Raw genomic sequence first — 16,567 nt, 5'->3', positions numbered from 1 at the left:
ACTAATTATCTCATTCGTATGATGTACATTCTAGCTAATCACAAAAATAATTATGAAAGTTATAATTTATTCGTTAATGGTTGTCGAATCTATGTTATTTTGTCAAGGAAACTTGGCGCCACAGGTAGAAGTCTAACTTGACTTGAGATTGCCTCCAATTAGTACGGTTAGCTACGTATGGTGCAAAAGAAGTTCAACATACATACAACAAGGTTTGGAGGTTGGCTCATGGTGCGCCGAAGGGTGCCCTACTCCAGAACACTACATTATGCTGACAAGCTGTGGCCACACCAGACACAGAACTCGAGGCCAAATACACACTAAACTACTCTGACCTCGGAGAAAGGATGGGAAGTGAATTGCCCGAGAAAGGATGGCAGATTGATGAACCAGCTGTGGCCACACCTGGCACGGAACTCGAGGCCAAACATTTACCTCCGAAAGAGGAGGATGGCGTGAAGGCCAATCTGTGGAGGTCTGTCATATGTGTAAGGCCTCCATTGTCTCAAAAGAGAGATACATTGCTTCTAATAAGAAACACATTGTTAATTCTTACACACTGGCCCATTCATGCAATGAGTTTTATCAGTGGGCTACGGTACAGGAGAAGGGGAAAGAGTAAACGTCCTCAGAGGCGTCGTGGTGAAGCAGTGGAGGTGCTGAAAGGTAATTTTAAGATTTGCAGTTGTTGAATCGGGTAGAGCCGAAACATATGGCAAGTCAGTTTATGGAGACTTAAAGTGAGTTTTGCAGAAGTAATATTGGGGGGGGGGAGGAAAAAGATGCTACATTTGTGGCTACTGGAGGGGGAAATGCATTGAACTGAAAGTCACGTGCCGTGGATCACACGAGCTCAAGAAAAATGGTAAATGTAGAACCATCAAGCTCGTGAACAATGATCACGGTGAAGACACGACCGTACGACGGACGTTGAAGAAAGGACATCATTCTACACGTCGTCAATACACGACGACACCTGACACTGAAGAAAGAAGAACATCATTGTTCTGCACGTCGTCAAGAGTAATTGAATGACTGACGCTCTGCTTTATAATAAACTAGCAGAAGTACCCGGCGTTGTCCGGGTGAAAAATATATTTCTTAATAACCTTACATATATACACAGACTAGCATAAGTACCCGGCGTTGCCCGGGTGAAAAATATATTTCTTAATAACCTTACATATATACACAGATGGGCTGCTACCCCTGCCCCCCCCCCCAGCCACGATCTCCTGGGCCGCTGTGCAGTAATATGTACGGCCTATAGTGTGGTGGGGTGTCGAGGCCTAGTACCGTGCAGAGCCTCCGGCCTCGCCTAAATTGCCCACTCAGCTGAGGCTGGGTACAGGGGCTGTTACCCCCCCCCCCGCGCTACAATAATACTGTCTAATCGCTAGAATTTTATAATCTACCGACCCTATAATAGTAATTGCACACATTGTGGTGGGGGGGGAGTGAAGAGGACGTGAAACTTTGATGAATTTACCTCAGAGTCGCGTGTTATTGCGTGCGCATATTTTTAACGGGAATTAAAAACGGCGTCCACCCCGCAGCGAATGCATCGCTACCCGTTGCCAGGGGCAACCGCCGTCCAATGAAACTGCGTATGGTCCGGCGAAACACAGACAGACAGACAGATTTGCGATTTTATATATATAGATACTAAGGTATTGTCAAAGCCCGGTGGGCTTTGACAATACCTTTCACAACTCACCACTCATCCTCACCACTCACCACTCCCACTCACTACTCACCCTGACCATTCACCCTCACAACTCACCAATCTCCCTCACCAATCTCCCTCACCACTCACCCTCACCACTCACCGTCACCACTCACCAATCACCAAACACCCTCAGCACTAACCCTCACCACTCACTCTCACCATTCACCCTGACCATTCAGCCTCACCACTCACCACTCACTCTCACCATTCACTCGGACCATTCAGCCTCACCACTCACCCTCACCACTCACCCTCTGCCTCACCACTCACGCTTACCACTCACCCTCACCACCACCACTCACCCTCACCACTCACGCTCACCACTCACTCTCTCCCTCTCCACTCACCCTCACTACACACTAATCACCCTCACCCTCACTCCTCACTAATCACCCTCACCACTCACCACTCATCCTCACTACTTACTACTCACCTTCACCACTCACCTTCACCACTGCCCCTCACCACTCACCCTCACCACTCATCCCCACCACTCACCCCTAACCACTTACCCTCACCACTTACCATTCACCACTCACCCTCACCACTCACCCTCACCACTCATCCTCACCACTCACCATCACCATAAAGCCTAACCACTCACCCTCACCACTAACCCTTACCACTCACCCTCACCACTAACCCTTACCACTCACCCTCACCACTAACCCTCACCCTCACGACTCACCTTTACTACTCACCACTCAACGTCACCACTCTTCGTCACCACTCACCCCTCACCATCACCACTCACCCTCACCACTCACCATCACCACTCACCCTCACTACTCACCCTCACTACTCACCATCACCACTCACCCTCACCACTCACCCTCACCACCACCAATCACTGCTCACCACTAACCCTCACCACTCACCCTCACCACTCACCCTCACCACTAACCCTGACCCCTCACCACTGACCACTCACCCTCCCCACTCACCCTTCCTACTCACCACTCAACCTCACCACTAACCCTCACCCCTGACCACTCACCCTCCCCACTCACCACTCACCCTTCCTACTCACCACTCAACCTCACCACTCACCCTCACCACCCACCACTCACCCTCACCACTCACCCTTCCTACTCACCACTCAACCTCACCACTGACCACTCACCACTCACGCTTACCCTCACCACTCACTCTCACCACTCACCCTTACTATTCACCACACACCCTCACCACTCACCCTCAACATCAACACTCACCCTGACCACTCACCATCATCACAAATCTTAACCACTCACCCTCACCACTCACCCTCACCACTCACCACACCCTCAGCACTCACCCTCCCCACTCACCCTCACCACTTAACCTCACCACTCAACCTCACCACTCACCCTCACCACTCACCCTCACCATTCACCCTCAACACTCACCCTCACTACTCACCCTCACCACTCACCACTCACCGTCACAACCACCACTCACCCTCACCACTCAACCTCACCACTCAACCTCACCCTCACTACTCACCATTCATCCTGACCAATCACCACTGACCAATCACCACTCACCACTCTCCACTAACCCTCACCACTCAACCTCACCACTCACCCTCACCACCCACCACTCACCCTCACCACTCACCCTTCGTACTCACCACTCAACCTCACCACTGACCACTCACCACTCACCCTTACCCTCAACACTCACTCTCACCACTCACCCTTACTATTGACCACACACCCTCACCACTCACCCTCAACATCAACACTCACCCTCACCACTCACCATTATCACAAATCCTAACCACTCACCCTCACCACTCACTCTCACCACACCCTCAGCACTCACCCTCCCCACTCACCCTCACCACTTAACCTCACCACTCAACCTCACCACTCACCCTCACCACTCATCCTCACCATTCACCCTCAACACTCACCCTCAACCCTCTCCCTCACCACTCTCCCTCACCACTCACCGTCACCACTCAGCACTCACCCTCACCACTCACCACTCACCACTCACCCATCACCACTCACCCTCACCACTAACCCTGACCGCTCACCACTGACCACTCACCACTCACCCTCACCACTAACCCTCACCATCACCACTCACCCTTACTACTCACCACTCAACGTCACCACTCTTCGTCATCACTCACCCTCACCACTCACCCCTCACCACGCACCCCTCACCCTCACCACTCACCCTCACCACTCACCCTCACCACTCACCCCTCACCACTCACCCTCACCACTCTCCCTCACCACTCAACTCTCACTCTCACCATTCACCCTCACTATTCAGCCTCACCAGTCACCTTCACCACTCACCCTCACCACTCAGCACTCACCATCACAACCAGCACTCACCCTCACCACTCACCCTCACCACTCAACCTCACCCTCACTACTCACCATTCATCCTGACCAATCACCACTGACCAATCACCACTCACCACTCTCCACTAACACTCACCACTCACCCTCACCACGCACCACTCACCCTCACCACTCACCCTTCCTATTCACCACTCAACCTCACCACTGACCACTCACCACTCACCCTTACCCTCACCACTCACTCTCACCACTCACCCTTACTATTCACCACACACCCTCACCACTGACCCTCAACATCAACACTCACCCTCACCACTCACCATCATCACAAATCCTAACCACTCACTCTCACCACTCACCCTCACCACTCACTCTCACCACACCCTCAGCACTCACCCTCCTCACTCACCCTCACCACTTAACCTCACCACTCAACCTCACCACTCACCCTCACCACTCACCCTCACCATTCACCCTCAACACTCACCCTCACCCCTCTCCCTCACCACTCTCCCTCACCACTCACCGTCACCACTCACCACTCACCCTCACCACTCAACACTCACCCCTCACCATCACCACTCACCCTCACCACTAACCCTGACCCCTCACCACTGACGACTCACCACTCACCCTCACCACTAACCCTCACCATCACCACTCACCCTTACTACTCACCACTCAACCTCACCACTCTTCGTCATCACTCACCCCTCACCCCTCACCCTCACCACTCACCCTCACCACTCACCCCTCACCATCACCACTCACCCTCACCACTCTCCCTCACCACTCACCACTCACTCTCACCATTCAACCTCACCATTAAGCCTCACCACTGACCCTCACCACTCACCCTCTCCACTCAACCTCACCACTCAACCTCACCACTCAACCTCACCCTCACTACTGACTATTCATCCTGACCAATCACCACTGACCAATCACGACTCACCAGTCTCCACTAACCCTCACCACTCAACATCACCACTCACCCTCAAAACTAACGACTCTCTCACCACTCACCCTCACCACTCACCCTCACCACTCACCCTCACCACTCACGCTCACCACTCACCACTCACCCATCACCACTCACAACTGCCACTCACCGTCACAACAACCACTCACCCTCACCGCTCACCACTCACCCTCACTACCACTACTCACCCTCACCACTCTCCCTCACCACTCTCTCACCACTCACCCTCACCACTCTCCCTCAACACTCACGCTCACCCTCACCAATCATCCTCACCACTCACTCTCACCACACCCTCAGCACTCACCCTCCCCACTCACCCTCACCACCTAACGTCACCACTCAACCTCACCACTCACCCTCACCACTCACCCTAACCATTCACCCTCAACACTCACCCTCACCCTTCTCCCTCACCACTCTCCCTCACCACTCTCCCTCACCACTCACCGTCACCACTCACCACTCACCCTCACCACTCACCCTCACCACTCACTCACCCTCACTACTCACCCTCACCACCACTACTCACCCTCACCACTCTCTCACCACTCACCCTCACCACTCACCATCATCACAAAGGGTGAGTGAGGGAGAGTGGTGAGGGAGAGTGGTGAGGGTGTATATATTTGTGTCTATGATGACAGCAGTACATGCTGACGTTTTGTATGTTAAATGTAAAAGCAAAATGTGTGAATGTGTGTGTCTGCGACACGCAGTTTGTTAAAAAGGGAATAGGGCGATTTTAAAGTAATCTACAACCCTTGATTCCTTAGCAACGATAGCAAAGAATCGCTTCTTTTCGCACTTGGGCTACATGTTTAATTACAGAGTTTTATTTCCATTGGTATGTTATGTTTGAAAGTTTTCAGGAGTTTTTAATAATATTTTTGCCCCAGTCAACGCCTGATATTTCTCATTTGTAGCAGTTTATATCGACTCTATAATCAACTTATTTTAAAGGGGAACAGGGCGATTCTAAATGAATCTACAACCATCGATTCCTCTGCGCGATTCAGAAAATCGATTCTTGGTGCGTCGGGTTTAAAAGTAATTACACAGTTGTATTTTCATTGGTATGTAATGTTTTAAAGTTTTCAGAAGATTTTAAATGTATTTCCCCCCCGGGCAACGCTGGGTATATCGAGTTTATAGCACAAAAAGTCTTCTCCTGACACGTGTAGGGTGTCGAGGCCAAGTACCATGCAGAGCCTCCCGCCTCGCCTAGATGGCCCACCCGGCTGAGGCTAGGGGCTGGGCCGCTACCCCCAACCCCCCCCCCCCCGCGCTACAAAAATACTGTATAATCGCTATAATTTTATTATCTACCGACCCTATAATAGTAAGTGCACACATTGGAGTGGGGAGAAAGTGAAACTTTGATGTATTTACCTCAGCGTCGCGTGTTAATGCGTGTGCATATTTTTAACGGGAATTAAAAATGGCGTCCACCCCGCAGCGAAGGCGTAGCAACCCGTTGCCAGGGGCAACCGCCGTGGTCAGCGCCGGTCGGTAATAGTAATAGTAAATAAATATAAATAAATAAATAAAAAGTAAATAAATCAAGCGTAAATAAATAAATAAAGATAAATCGCACAAAATCGATAATCGGACCGTTTTAAAGGCGACGGACGAAAAATCGGAAATGCCTACGTTCACCGCGGGGCCGGGGGCGTGCCCACCTGCAAATTTTTTTCTTCCTAAACCCCACGGCCCGAGCGCCAAATCCCTCCAAAGCGAGCGTACGCAGAGGGACAGACGGACAGACGGACAGACAAAAAGTGACGTTTATATTATAAAAATATAAATAAGATACTTGTTTGCATTAAAATATCTGTCTATGGTGTGTGATTGAACAGCGTATCAAAGCCATCGTTAAATGCGAGATATCCACGAATCTGGACAATACGTTTGGCTTCTGTCATTGCGTATAATGAATGAATCACAACCTAGACAAATCGAATATTAAAATAAATGACAGATACCTGCCAGAACTACAACAGTGTGTCATCTAACGTGCGTTACTAAATATAAAACAATATTGTGCATACAATTTGACACAAATGTTCGCACTATCACACACAGCTCTGTCATTGTCGTCGTAGAAATGTGTTATCTGTACAGTTGCTGCCGTAATTTAAAATCGCACCATCTTAACCAGTTCTCGGTGACAACTTGTAAAAAAATGTTGCGCACCCACAAAGACACCACAAACAAACACAGTGAAAACTCTACACGCGATCTCCTACCTCTTCCCCTCTCATGTCACTCGAACTCCCCTCCATGCACCCCACACACCAGAAAGTAAACTTTGAGTAGATGGTCCCTGTCAATCTTCCCTGAGTGAGAGGTCGCTCATTCTCCTCTGCTGCTATCTTGGTCTGGAAATCCCTTCCTCACCACCCATCCATGCTGTTCGCATTTTTTTACCACGGTCTATGTCCATTATTGTCGATGTAATAAACATGCCCACTGCTTCTGAACAGGGTTCGGATAAGTGGTGGCGTTTATACACAATGATAATAGTAGTGGTACTGTATTGTACATGCAGTTTGGATGCTGTTCTTCTCGTTGGTCTACCAGTGTTCTACGATGGTTAGGGCGGGGGGTCACGTTTTGTTTGATGACCAATATTAGCAAATACGCATCCATAATTTAAAGTTCGTAGAAGTGTATAATTATTTGGTGATGTTGCGTTGGCAGTGGTGCACAAGGACACATGATCCATGAAAAAAAACACCTCGACACAACCGTCAATAATAACACTGCCTTCAAAGAAAATTAAAAAAATAGCAGGTTTCGGCAGGACCTCCACAGAGGGTGCTCAAGCGAATCCCCCTTGGGTGTATTTTTGTTCAACTCTTCCACGTTGGCCAAACGTGTTGAAAGAGGTGGGAGTTACCCACACTTTACCCCACCGCCAAAAATATTTTTTTACGTGCTACCAAGAAGGGCCATGCCCCAAAACGTCGCCTATTATACATTATACAGGACAGTAGATTACCCACGGGCCTGCGTTATGGGCAACAGAAAGCAGTGTAGCAGCATCCATTTAGCGCTGTACTGTGTCTCTATGCTCCCAAGTCTACGCTCTCGGATACGGCTAAAGTCTTGCTCCCTTGGGGTGGTACAAATTCCTGCTCGCCCCCCCCCCACCACACTGCAGGAGTTTAGCATTTAATGTCCGACAAAAAAAATGATCACTGGCTTCGATTTTCCGCGAAAATCCCTGAGCCACAGCGCCTTAGACCACATCCGCACAAACCGTGGCAGGCAGGCAGACGTGGTTACTCGATGCACAAATATAACATTAAAAAAAAACTCTCCGGTAGCGTCCGACCGTGGTCACCCAAAACTGGGCCGCTTCAATGCCCGGAATCACGACTGTGGAGAGGAGGCCATCATCTCAACGATGCACTCGCGCTACTTCTGAACGCAATTGCCCGGCTCAACCTGTGACATGATGGATGATGACCTGTTGCACATCAACCCGTGCAAATTCCAATCATTGTTTGTGAAGTCAAACCGTTGCCTTGGGTGGCCGCGCCCTACTCCGGCCGGCGATGGAAGACCCAACCCTTGCATTTTTAAAATAGAGGAGCGGGGGGGGTCGCTTTTGACTCCTCTTTGTTACGAACCGAGCTTGAGACGAGCCACCTGGGGACGATGGCGCAACTGCGACTTCGACTGTTCCTGGGTCATCTCCGAGCCGTATCAACACAGACACGTGCTCGTCGACTCTTTTAACGTCGACAACGAGAGTGCTCGCTCCGTTGGTTTTGGGGCCGTACATAAATGACGTCACGCACCTGGGGGGGGGGGGGGTCAGACATTTGTGACGATGTGTGACGAGGGGGGCGGGGGTTTGAGAAATGTGACGTCACATCAAAATGCGCAACTTTAAATAAATATAGACCACACGTTCTACTTAATTAAATCGACTTTTTAATAAATGTTTTCTCCTACAACATCAGAATGCAGCGGCACATTAAATACGCACTACAATGACAATAGTTTAAAGCGATTTGAAGCATGCTTTTTTGGGGGGGAGGGCAGAGCTTTGTGACGTCATATTTGAGGGGAGGTCTGACTTTTTGTGACGCCGTGTGACGATGGGGGGGAGGGGGTGTCAAAAATCGTCCAAAATCGCGTGACGTCATTTATGGACGGCCCCTTTCTCGACCGGCGTTGTGCGTGAGAAACGGGAACCAGTCGCCGGCGCGGTCAACGTTGGTTCTGACTGCCCCATCGACCGCTCTCCATTCTTTCATATTCTGGTCCCCACGGCGCCTGGGCCCCCTATCTCAGTGTAGTTGCACCGCCTGCACACTCGGTATTCCACGCCGCCGTCTTGCGCGTCGGTGTGTGGTGTCTACAATTGCGGCGCCTCTTTCACTTTGGGAGGGAAGCCCGTTGTCCGACAGCTCCAGTGCCAACCCACCCAGCCCACACCGACCGCTGTCGCGCTCGTGTTACTCTCGTTAGTTTGCTGATCCGACACATTTGGCAGCGTTCGTGGAGTCATTCGCGACAGCAGCAGGCAAGCACGCATCTCTCGGTTCCTCGTGTAAAGGCACAGGGACAACATGCCGACCAGTCGTGTGTGGTTTTTCCCTCCTGGCTGTCGCCCAAAACTCGTTCCACAGGTTAACCCCGCGAGCGACAACGACTACAGCCAAGAAGGCAATGGGGGTGCGTCCTGGAAGGACAGCGAGCGGGAAGATGGAGCGATGGTGGCATGAGATGATAGTGTGCAGGAGCTCTGGTGGATTGTTACTTCGCGCTCTCACACCTTGAGCAGTGGATTGGCCGGGTAAAGGCGCACCCTTGCAATTGCTTATTCGTGCCACTGCCAACGAAAGGCCTCCCGCCAGAGGAAGTTCTAGAGACGTCCCCGAGAGCGTATTTGGCCTACGCTTCCATGATGGCCAGAGGTCTTGGAAGAGGTGTGGACAGTGCAGGATTATCCTCGCAGCAAAAGTAGCTACGTATGCTATGGACCCCGCACTTTCAAGGGCCCCGCGCTAAATGCTTTCAAACTATCAATTCCGGTTTCAGTGATTCTGCACTTAGTCTATTACTGTAGTACTATACTGTCTCATCATCATGGGACCTCTTTTGCCAGTACCAAAATATACTAATAGGGGGTTTCCCCTTTTTTCTGGCAACAAAACTGACACCTTTTGCAAGGAATCATGTCTACATTAACCGCAATACTTGCAGTCAAATGCAAAGAAAAAACAATACTCTGGTAATTTATGCATTGTCTTTGAAATTGATTGGCCCACACCAGAGACAGCTTTCTTTGGAGCCTCGTCTCATATGGTGTTCGACCAGATGACGCCGTAAGGCGTTTTGGCGTCATCTGGTCGAACACCAGAAAAAAGGGGAAAAACCCTATTAGTATACTATACTGTCTTCAACTTTTATGAACGACTGGGTGTTTAAGGTTAGCGATTTGTCGTATTATCTGGTTGTATAGCAAATGAAAAAATACAATTTAATATGCAAGTTCAAATGTGTGTTTTAATATTATTTTTGAAATTTAGGGCCGCTTTATAACATATGCTACAGGCCCCGCACTACCTTAATCCGGCACTGAGTGTGGAGTACCCACACTTTATGCCACCACATGCGACCTGCTGGTTGACTTCTGTTTGGATAGACGGAGGTGGAGTGGATTTTGAAAAACGTGTCCATTGTGATAAGGGATAGCGAATAAAACCGGCTACGCGTAGGTTTCATGCCCAGTGTATGAAGCATTATATTAACATGCCAGCATCTATTATTCGGAGTACATTACTCGATTTAAAACTTGAGTTGGCTAGTTGTGTTGCCTGTCAGTCAGTCACATTTGCGCAAATTCATTTTGATGGTGACCTAAGAATAGGATGACCACGATGCATTTCTACAGAAAATGCTGATGGTTTTTACGTAATGCACAAATGATAAGTGGTTTTCTCGTGCACTTTTTGTGCATTCGAAACGTATCTCTATTGCACTCTCGCACAAGTGAGCGGTTAAAAGAAAATCGTACAACGGTAATGAGGCTGGGAGCAATGAAGTGGTTGAGGCACTGTATTGTATGCCCAGCTACCTCAATTCAATTATTGGCAGCCGTTACATCAGTGGCGTGTGCTATATGAACCCATCCTGGACATGTCCCCTTCACTGAGCTGCCCTGACCAGCATTATGAAGTATGGTCAAACAACTCCCATGGCCGATGCAGGATAGGAAGACGTTCATCAGTGAATTGACAAGAGAACTGGAAATTGCTCCGTATGCTGGTATTGTGTGCAAACAGTTGATGTTATCTATACTGTGGAAAAAAAGGTGTCTTGGGAACTACTGCTCCCAAAACCTAAACCCCAATTCCCAGCCCTTGGTAAACCATACCATGAATTTGGGCTCGTTAAGACCCTCATACCACCCTTTATACCATCTCTCAGTTAAGGTTTTAATGCAGTAATTACAAAACACAAATTCCCCAAAATGTAATTTGTTGTTGGACCAACATTCGTGCCCATGTATTGTTCACAATTGTTTATGTTTAACATTCATTGCATTCGTTTCACTTAACGTCGGCATCAGAGCCGAAATCATGTTGCTTAAGGCACATCCCAGCATAGCCTCTCATCTAAGTGCAGGTTATTATCTCACACATACATGGATGGATGAATATCAATGTATATGTCTGCATTAGTTATCCAGGTAATAGCATCGGTTAATGGGCAGTTTTCCTCAATGCTTTAGAGTTCAAAACAGCTTACGACTATGTGGTCGGTGCTCTGGGGATATTCTTTCCACAACTGCACACTGAGCTGTCTTTGTATTTCCGTTTGTAAAAGTCGCGAGCGGATCTGTCGTGAGATGTGCAGATTTGATTTAACGTGAACCATTGTTTTAGAGGTACAGTATATTAAATCCCAGAGGTACATTACAAAATCCGCAATCGGGCGCTTGTTTGGGATATTGGTGTTCATCCAAATCTGTTGCTGTATATATTTGGATTGACTTGTGTGATCAAACACTTAAGATACGTGAAAAACCTCCCTGTCGTAAGTGAAACGTGGGGTGCGATTCGCGGGGTTTGTGCTGGGCCATTTGAGGTTGGGCTTCCCATCTTGGAAGGACTAATGGAAAAACACATGGATGAATGATCCACCTGGCTAAAATGGGGGCCACCACCATTAATTTCATTCTTGATTTTAAAGAGGTGATTCTTATTTCTAGGTACACGCTGGACAATGGGATTCTGACACCAGAGCAGAGAGCCTTCTATGAAGACAATGGTTTTATTGTCATCAAGGGTCTGGTGGCAGATGAAGATCTGGAGCGATACAGGTTGTTACAATTGAGTACAATAATACTTCTAAAACATACCACTAACTGGACATGTATAATGCCACAAATGTATTCTATTGTATAAAATAAACACGAAATAGAAGGCATCAATTAAAATCGATTCATACGCTCAACACATTCCTGTAGGAACGTTGGGTTGCTCGGTCAATGGCCAGGGTCAACGGCGGCGTGGTGTATTCCGCAAATATGCCCGACCGTGAGGGTGGGCACAAGCTGGCGTGAGTAGGTTAAACGTTGAGTTTTATAAGGGCACCACGGGGTGACCAGCCCCTCCCCACCCAGCCCCACCCCTCCCACCCCCCACCCTCCCCACCCAGCCCCTCCCCACCCAGCCCCTCCCCACCCTCGCCTCCCCACCTAGCCCCTCCACCCAGCCCCTCCCCACCCTCCCCTCTCCACTCAGCCCCACCCCTCCCATTGTTGGATGCACGACGGACGGACGGACACAATAATCCCCTGTGGGCTGGTGGAACCAGGTGGTTCCTACCAGTAAAAAACATCGTGTGTCCCTTATTTGGGGGGTGGCCAAAGTGGCTCTGAGGCCAGAGCCACTTAGCCGCCGTCACTAAAATTCAGGCAGCTGCCTGTGATGTAGACGAGTCGGCACGTGTAGCGATGGTCTAAACAAAACCCATTGAACTTCGTACTTCACTTCAGTTTGACAAAATTGCGTGAGTTTCGGTCACGTGATGAGTGTTCCCCTGCAGTGGGGTTGGTGGGAATGTGCTGCCCCCTAGTGTGGATCAGAGGATAACTTGAAGGGATCTCAGAAGTCGTTATGTGAATGTCTTGCTTCTGTTATCTAACACTGGTTGGTTACACTGCCATGCAAGAGTTATGAATGCATCATTTGCTGCGGCGACGTAACACCAATCGCGCAATTAAAATGAAATGCGGAGAAAACACTAAAACATTTTAAGACGAAAAACGTTGCCTTGATTATGTCTAGATTTGAAGCTGAGGGCAATTTGCCCGTTGATTGCATTTGCATTCATCATGTCCAAGTAGTACATTTTAATCGCACGTTAAACATTTAAATTAATGAAAAGCAGATGCTCCTCATGCGAGGCAAAATATTGCATTGTAACTCGAGAGAGAGAACGGCTCGTTGTGGTTTCATTCTGCCAACCCCTGGCACACAAAATCCCTGTGGTGCCATTGCCCCACTCCTTCCCATGTTGCCTCTGCAGATCCTGCAGTACGTGGAGTGCTTCGCGGGCCCGGACATCACGGCTATTCACAGCATGCTCATCAACAAGTCGCCCGACACTGGGTAGCTTGACCCCTCGTCTTTAATTCCCTCTCTAAACATTAAAAAATAATGTTTTGTTGGTGCTCGCCTACATCCACTAAATGAAGTTACAATTTGATAATTGTTTTTTTTACCCTTTTATCTGGCAACGAAACTGACACCTTTTTTTACAAGGAGTCATGTTTGCATTGATATACACCAATGGATTCTGTTTCCCTGTTCTCTGCTGACAAGGCAGCACCAATTCAGCATGTTTACTGCATGGTGGCCAACCATCCAAGCAACTATCCAGGATCGATAACTGCTTGGCTTCCGAAATATGACAATAACGGGATAAATTATTGGTAAATTGGCGTTGTAGAAATGTTTGGGCGATTTGATTAATGGGTGATTGCCAGATAATAATTACACACCTAATAATGAATGTAGGTTTCAGACGCTAAATTGGGTTGTTTGGCCAATTGCACTCATTAGTATTTGGCTTAATGTGGGACAATCAGAGAACCTTTAGAAAACCGAGCACAAATGTGGTGCAGCAGAAGCCGAGTATAAGCACACCCCTTGTAAGCAAGTGCTGGCGAGATATCCGTGGCATCCGATATCAGCGCCACGGCGGCGAGACGTTAACTACCTCGCCTGGTATGCAGGTCGTGGATTCGATCCCGACCCTGACGCTTGTATATTTGGAGTTTGACTGTTCACCGTTGTCGCGTGGATTTTTCTGCAGGTCCTCCGGTTTTTTCCTCCACATTTAGAAACATGCGTTTAAGAGTTTTTGCCTGCTATACATTTCGACATAAGCCACTTCTTTGAGCTATCATTTGTGACCAGATCCCTTTTGAAACAATTGAGTACTCAAATTGTAAATGTTTCGGATCCACTCTTCAACACGCCGGTGCGCTAAAGTAGTGAAATGTTTATTTTGTCAACGTGACACATTTTTTTACTGATTGGCCGTGTCGGGTGGTGGAGGGTTGCGACACTTATAAATAACGCGATCTAACCCAAAAACCTTTATTATTAATACCGGTCGCGAAAGCCTACTACGTGTTAAATCTGGTATTGTATCGGAACCGTGCTTAAACAAGTTTACAGCTTACACCAGATACACGCCGCCTCGTGTCCTCCACCATGAGGTCGGTCTCTCCGTATCTCTGCAGGCCTGAAGACCTCGCGCCATCCGCTGCACCAGGATCTGCACTTCTTCCCGTTCGAGCCTGCGGACCGCATCGAGTGCGCCTGGACCGCCATGCAGCCCATCGACCTAGAGAACGGCACCCTGGTGGTCCTCCCCGGCACGCACAAGGGAGACCTCAAGCCTCACGCGTACCCAGTGGGAGGTGGGAGAGGTTGCCGCGTCCGTCCGCTGTTGGGAGCAATTTTATTTCCGCAGAAAGCAAACAGTTGACACTATTTTATTATCCATTGATAACAATTCAATGTCATCAGCCACGATGTCAGCTGCTGTATGAAGGCATCCCCGACCCGTTGCCGTCTTTCACGGTCATCGGCTGCCTTACACGAGCTTGACTTCCATTGCTCTATCTCTGCGGTGAAAGAGGTCACAAATAGACGATCTCTCCAAGGTGAGGGATAAATCCGAGTTACACAAACCCGGCAATGTCCGTGCGTGCGTGTGCAGGGAGGTGTGAACAAGCTGTATCATGCGGTGCTTGACTTTGATCCAGCGACCCCACGCTTTCACCTGACGATGGAAAAGGGCGACACCGTGTTCTTTCACCCTTTGCTTATCCATGGCTCCGGAATGAATCGCACCGACGGTTTCCGCAAGGTGCGTCCCCGACTTTGCTGATGGGTGTGTGCGTACGCGATGATCGACTGCCAATAGATTGTCAGCTTTCCACAGCTGTAATACGAGCAATAAATTTTCGTTTCACAGCCCTGTGTTAATCCACGTAAATTAATGTTTGTGAGAATCGCAATAATTCCCAATGCGTAGGAGTAATGCCGAAGCAAATACTTAGGTGCCATGAGGAGTCAATTTTTTTAGCGAGTACACTTTTTTTAGCTTAATCCATACAACTATCACACAGCCCAGCAAAGCAGCCAAGGTCATTGTCCACATTTGTGAACATCTTGTAGTTTATACACATGCCGATATCTTCCTTCCTTGGCAGCTTGATATATTCGTTAAAATTCGGGGGTGGAGGTTAATTCACTAATTGTTTCTCTTGCCATTGTGGTATGTGTGTGAACTAGTACTTCCACACGCCCCTTCATGCTACACCCCATATCAGGGGTGGGAATCATATGGCTCTCGTGCTGTATCCAGCATCCAGCCATGAGCCCTACTGCTTTGAGTCATCATGCAAACAAGAAGAATCCTGCACTGAAAATCTTTGACACTAATTAGGTACTAAAAGGGGCATACAATCGAACCTGGCAACTTGTGTTTCTAATTGTAGTGCACTCGGTCACCTGTTGTCTCCCAATTAGTTATGAGAATCCATTCAGTCCGAGCATAATCCAGTTTCTATATCAACTAATGAGCCGTCTGAATGAATGCATCTTTACCTCCATGCTTCATCATTATTACACTAAAGTTTTATCATCATCCTTGTTCAATCCACTAGTGGATACAAAACCTCCCTAAGTTTCAAGTTTATTTTGGATAACCAGGTGAGAACTCAATAGACCAGAGAAGTCTCATTAGCAAGTTTGGCCCAGATGACCACCAAAGACAAAAGCAATCACTAAAAAACCCAAGTACAATGGAAACTACAAATAGAGAAAATACATAAATTGGAGCAAAGGCAAATACGTTGGAAAAGAAATTGAAAACGGTGCAAAAATACGAATCAATATTAAATAATGTGACTTGCATGTCTTGTTATGAAAGTTTCGCTGAAAATTATTTTAGGAAAACCATAAACTCACAGCGGTCGCTGTGAAAGATTTTGCCATCCCGACCTGC

The 16,567-nt window shown here is 48.4% G+C and overlaps 1 protein-coding gene across 1 annotated transcript; it reads left to right on the top strand.

Moving 5' to 3' along the window:
- Window positions 1–347: 347 nt before the first annotated feature.
- Window positions 348–15,445, top strand: LOC144937232 (phytanoyl-CoA dioxygenase, peroxisomal-like). The gene is made up of 5 exons (XM_078864615.1): window positions 348–475; window positions 12,249–12,359; window positions 13,474–13,650; window positions 14,767–14,965; window positions 15,275–15,445. Exons 1-5 carry the CDS (start codon window positions 348–350, stop codon window positions 15,443–15,445), a joined length of 786 nt encoding a protein of 261 aa, XP_078720741.1.
- Window positions 15,446–16,567: the final 1,122 nt, after the last annotated feature.

Source organism: Lampetra fluviatilis, chromosome 2, assembly GCF_964198595.1.
Source record: "Lampetra fluviatilis chromosome 2, kcLamFluv1.1, whole genome shotgun sequence".
Taxonomy (NCBI): domain Eukaryota; kingdom Metazoa; phylum Chordata; class Hyperoartia; order Petromyzontiformes; family Petromyzontidae; genus Lampetra; species Lampetra fluviatilis.
The sequence above is the reverse complement of the archived record's forward strand: the minus strand, read 5'-3'. Positions and strand labels throughout refer to the sequence as shown.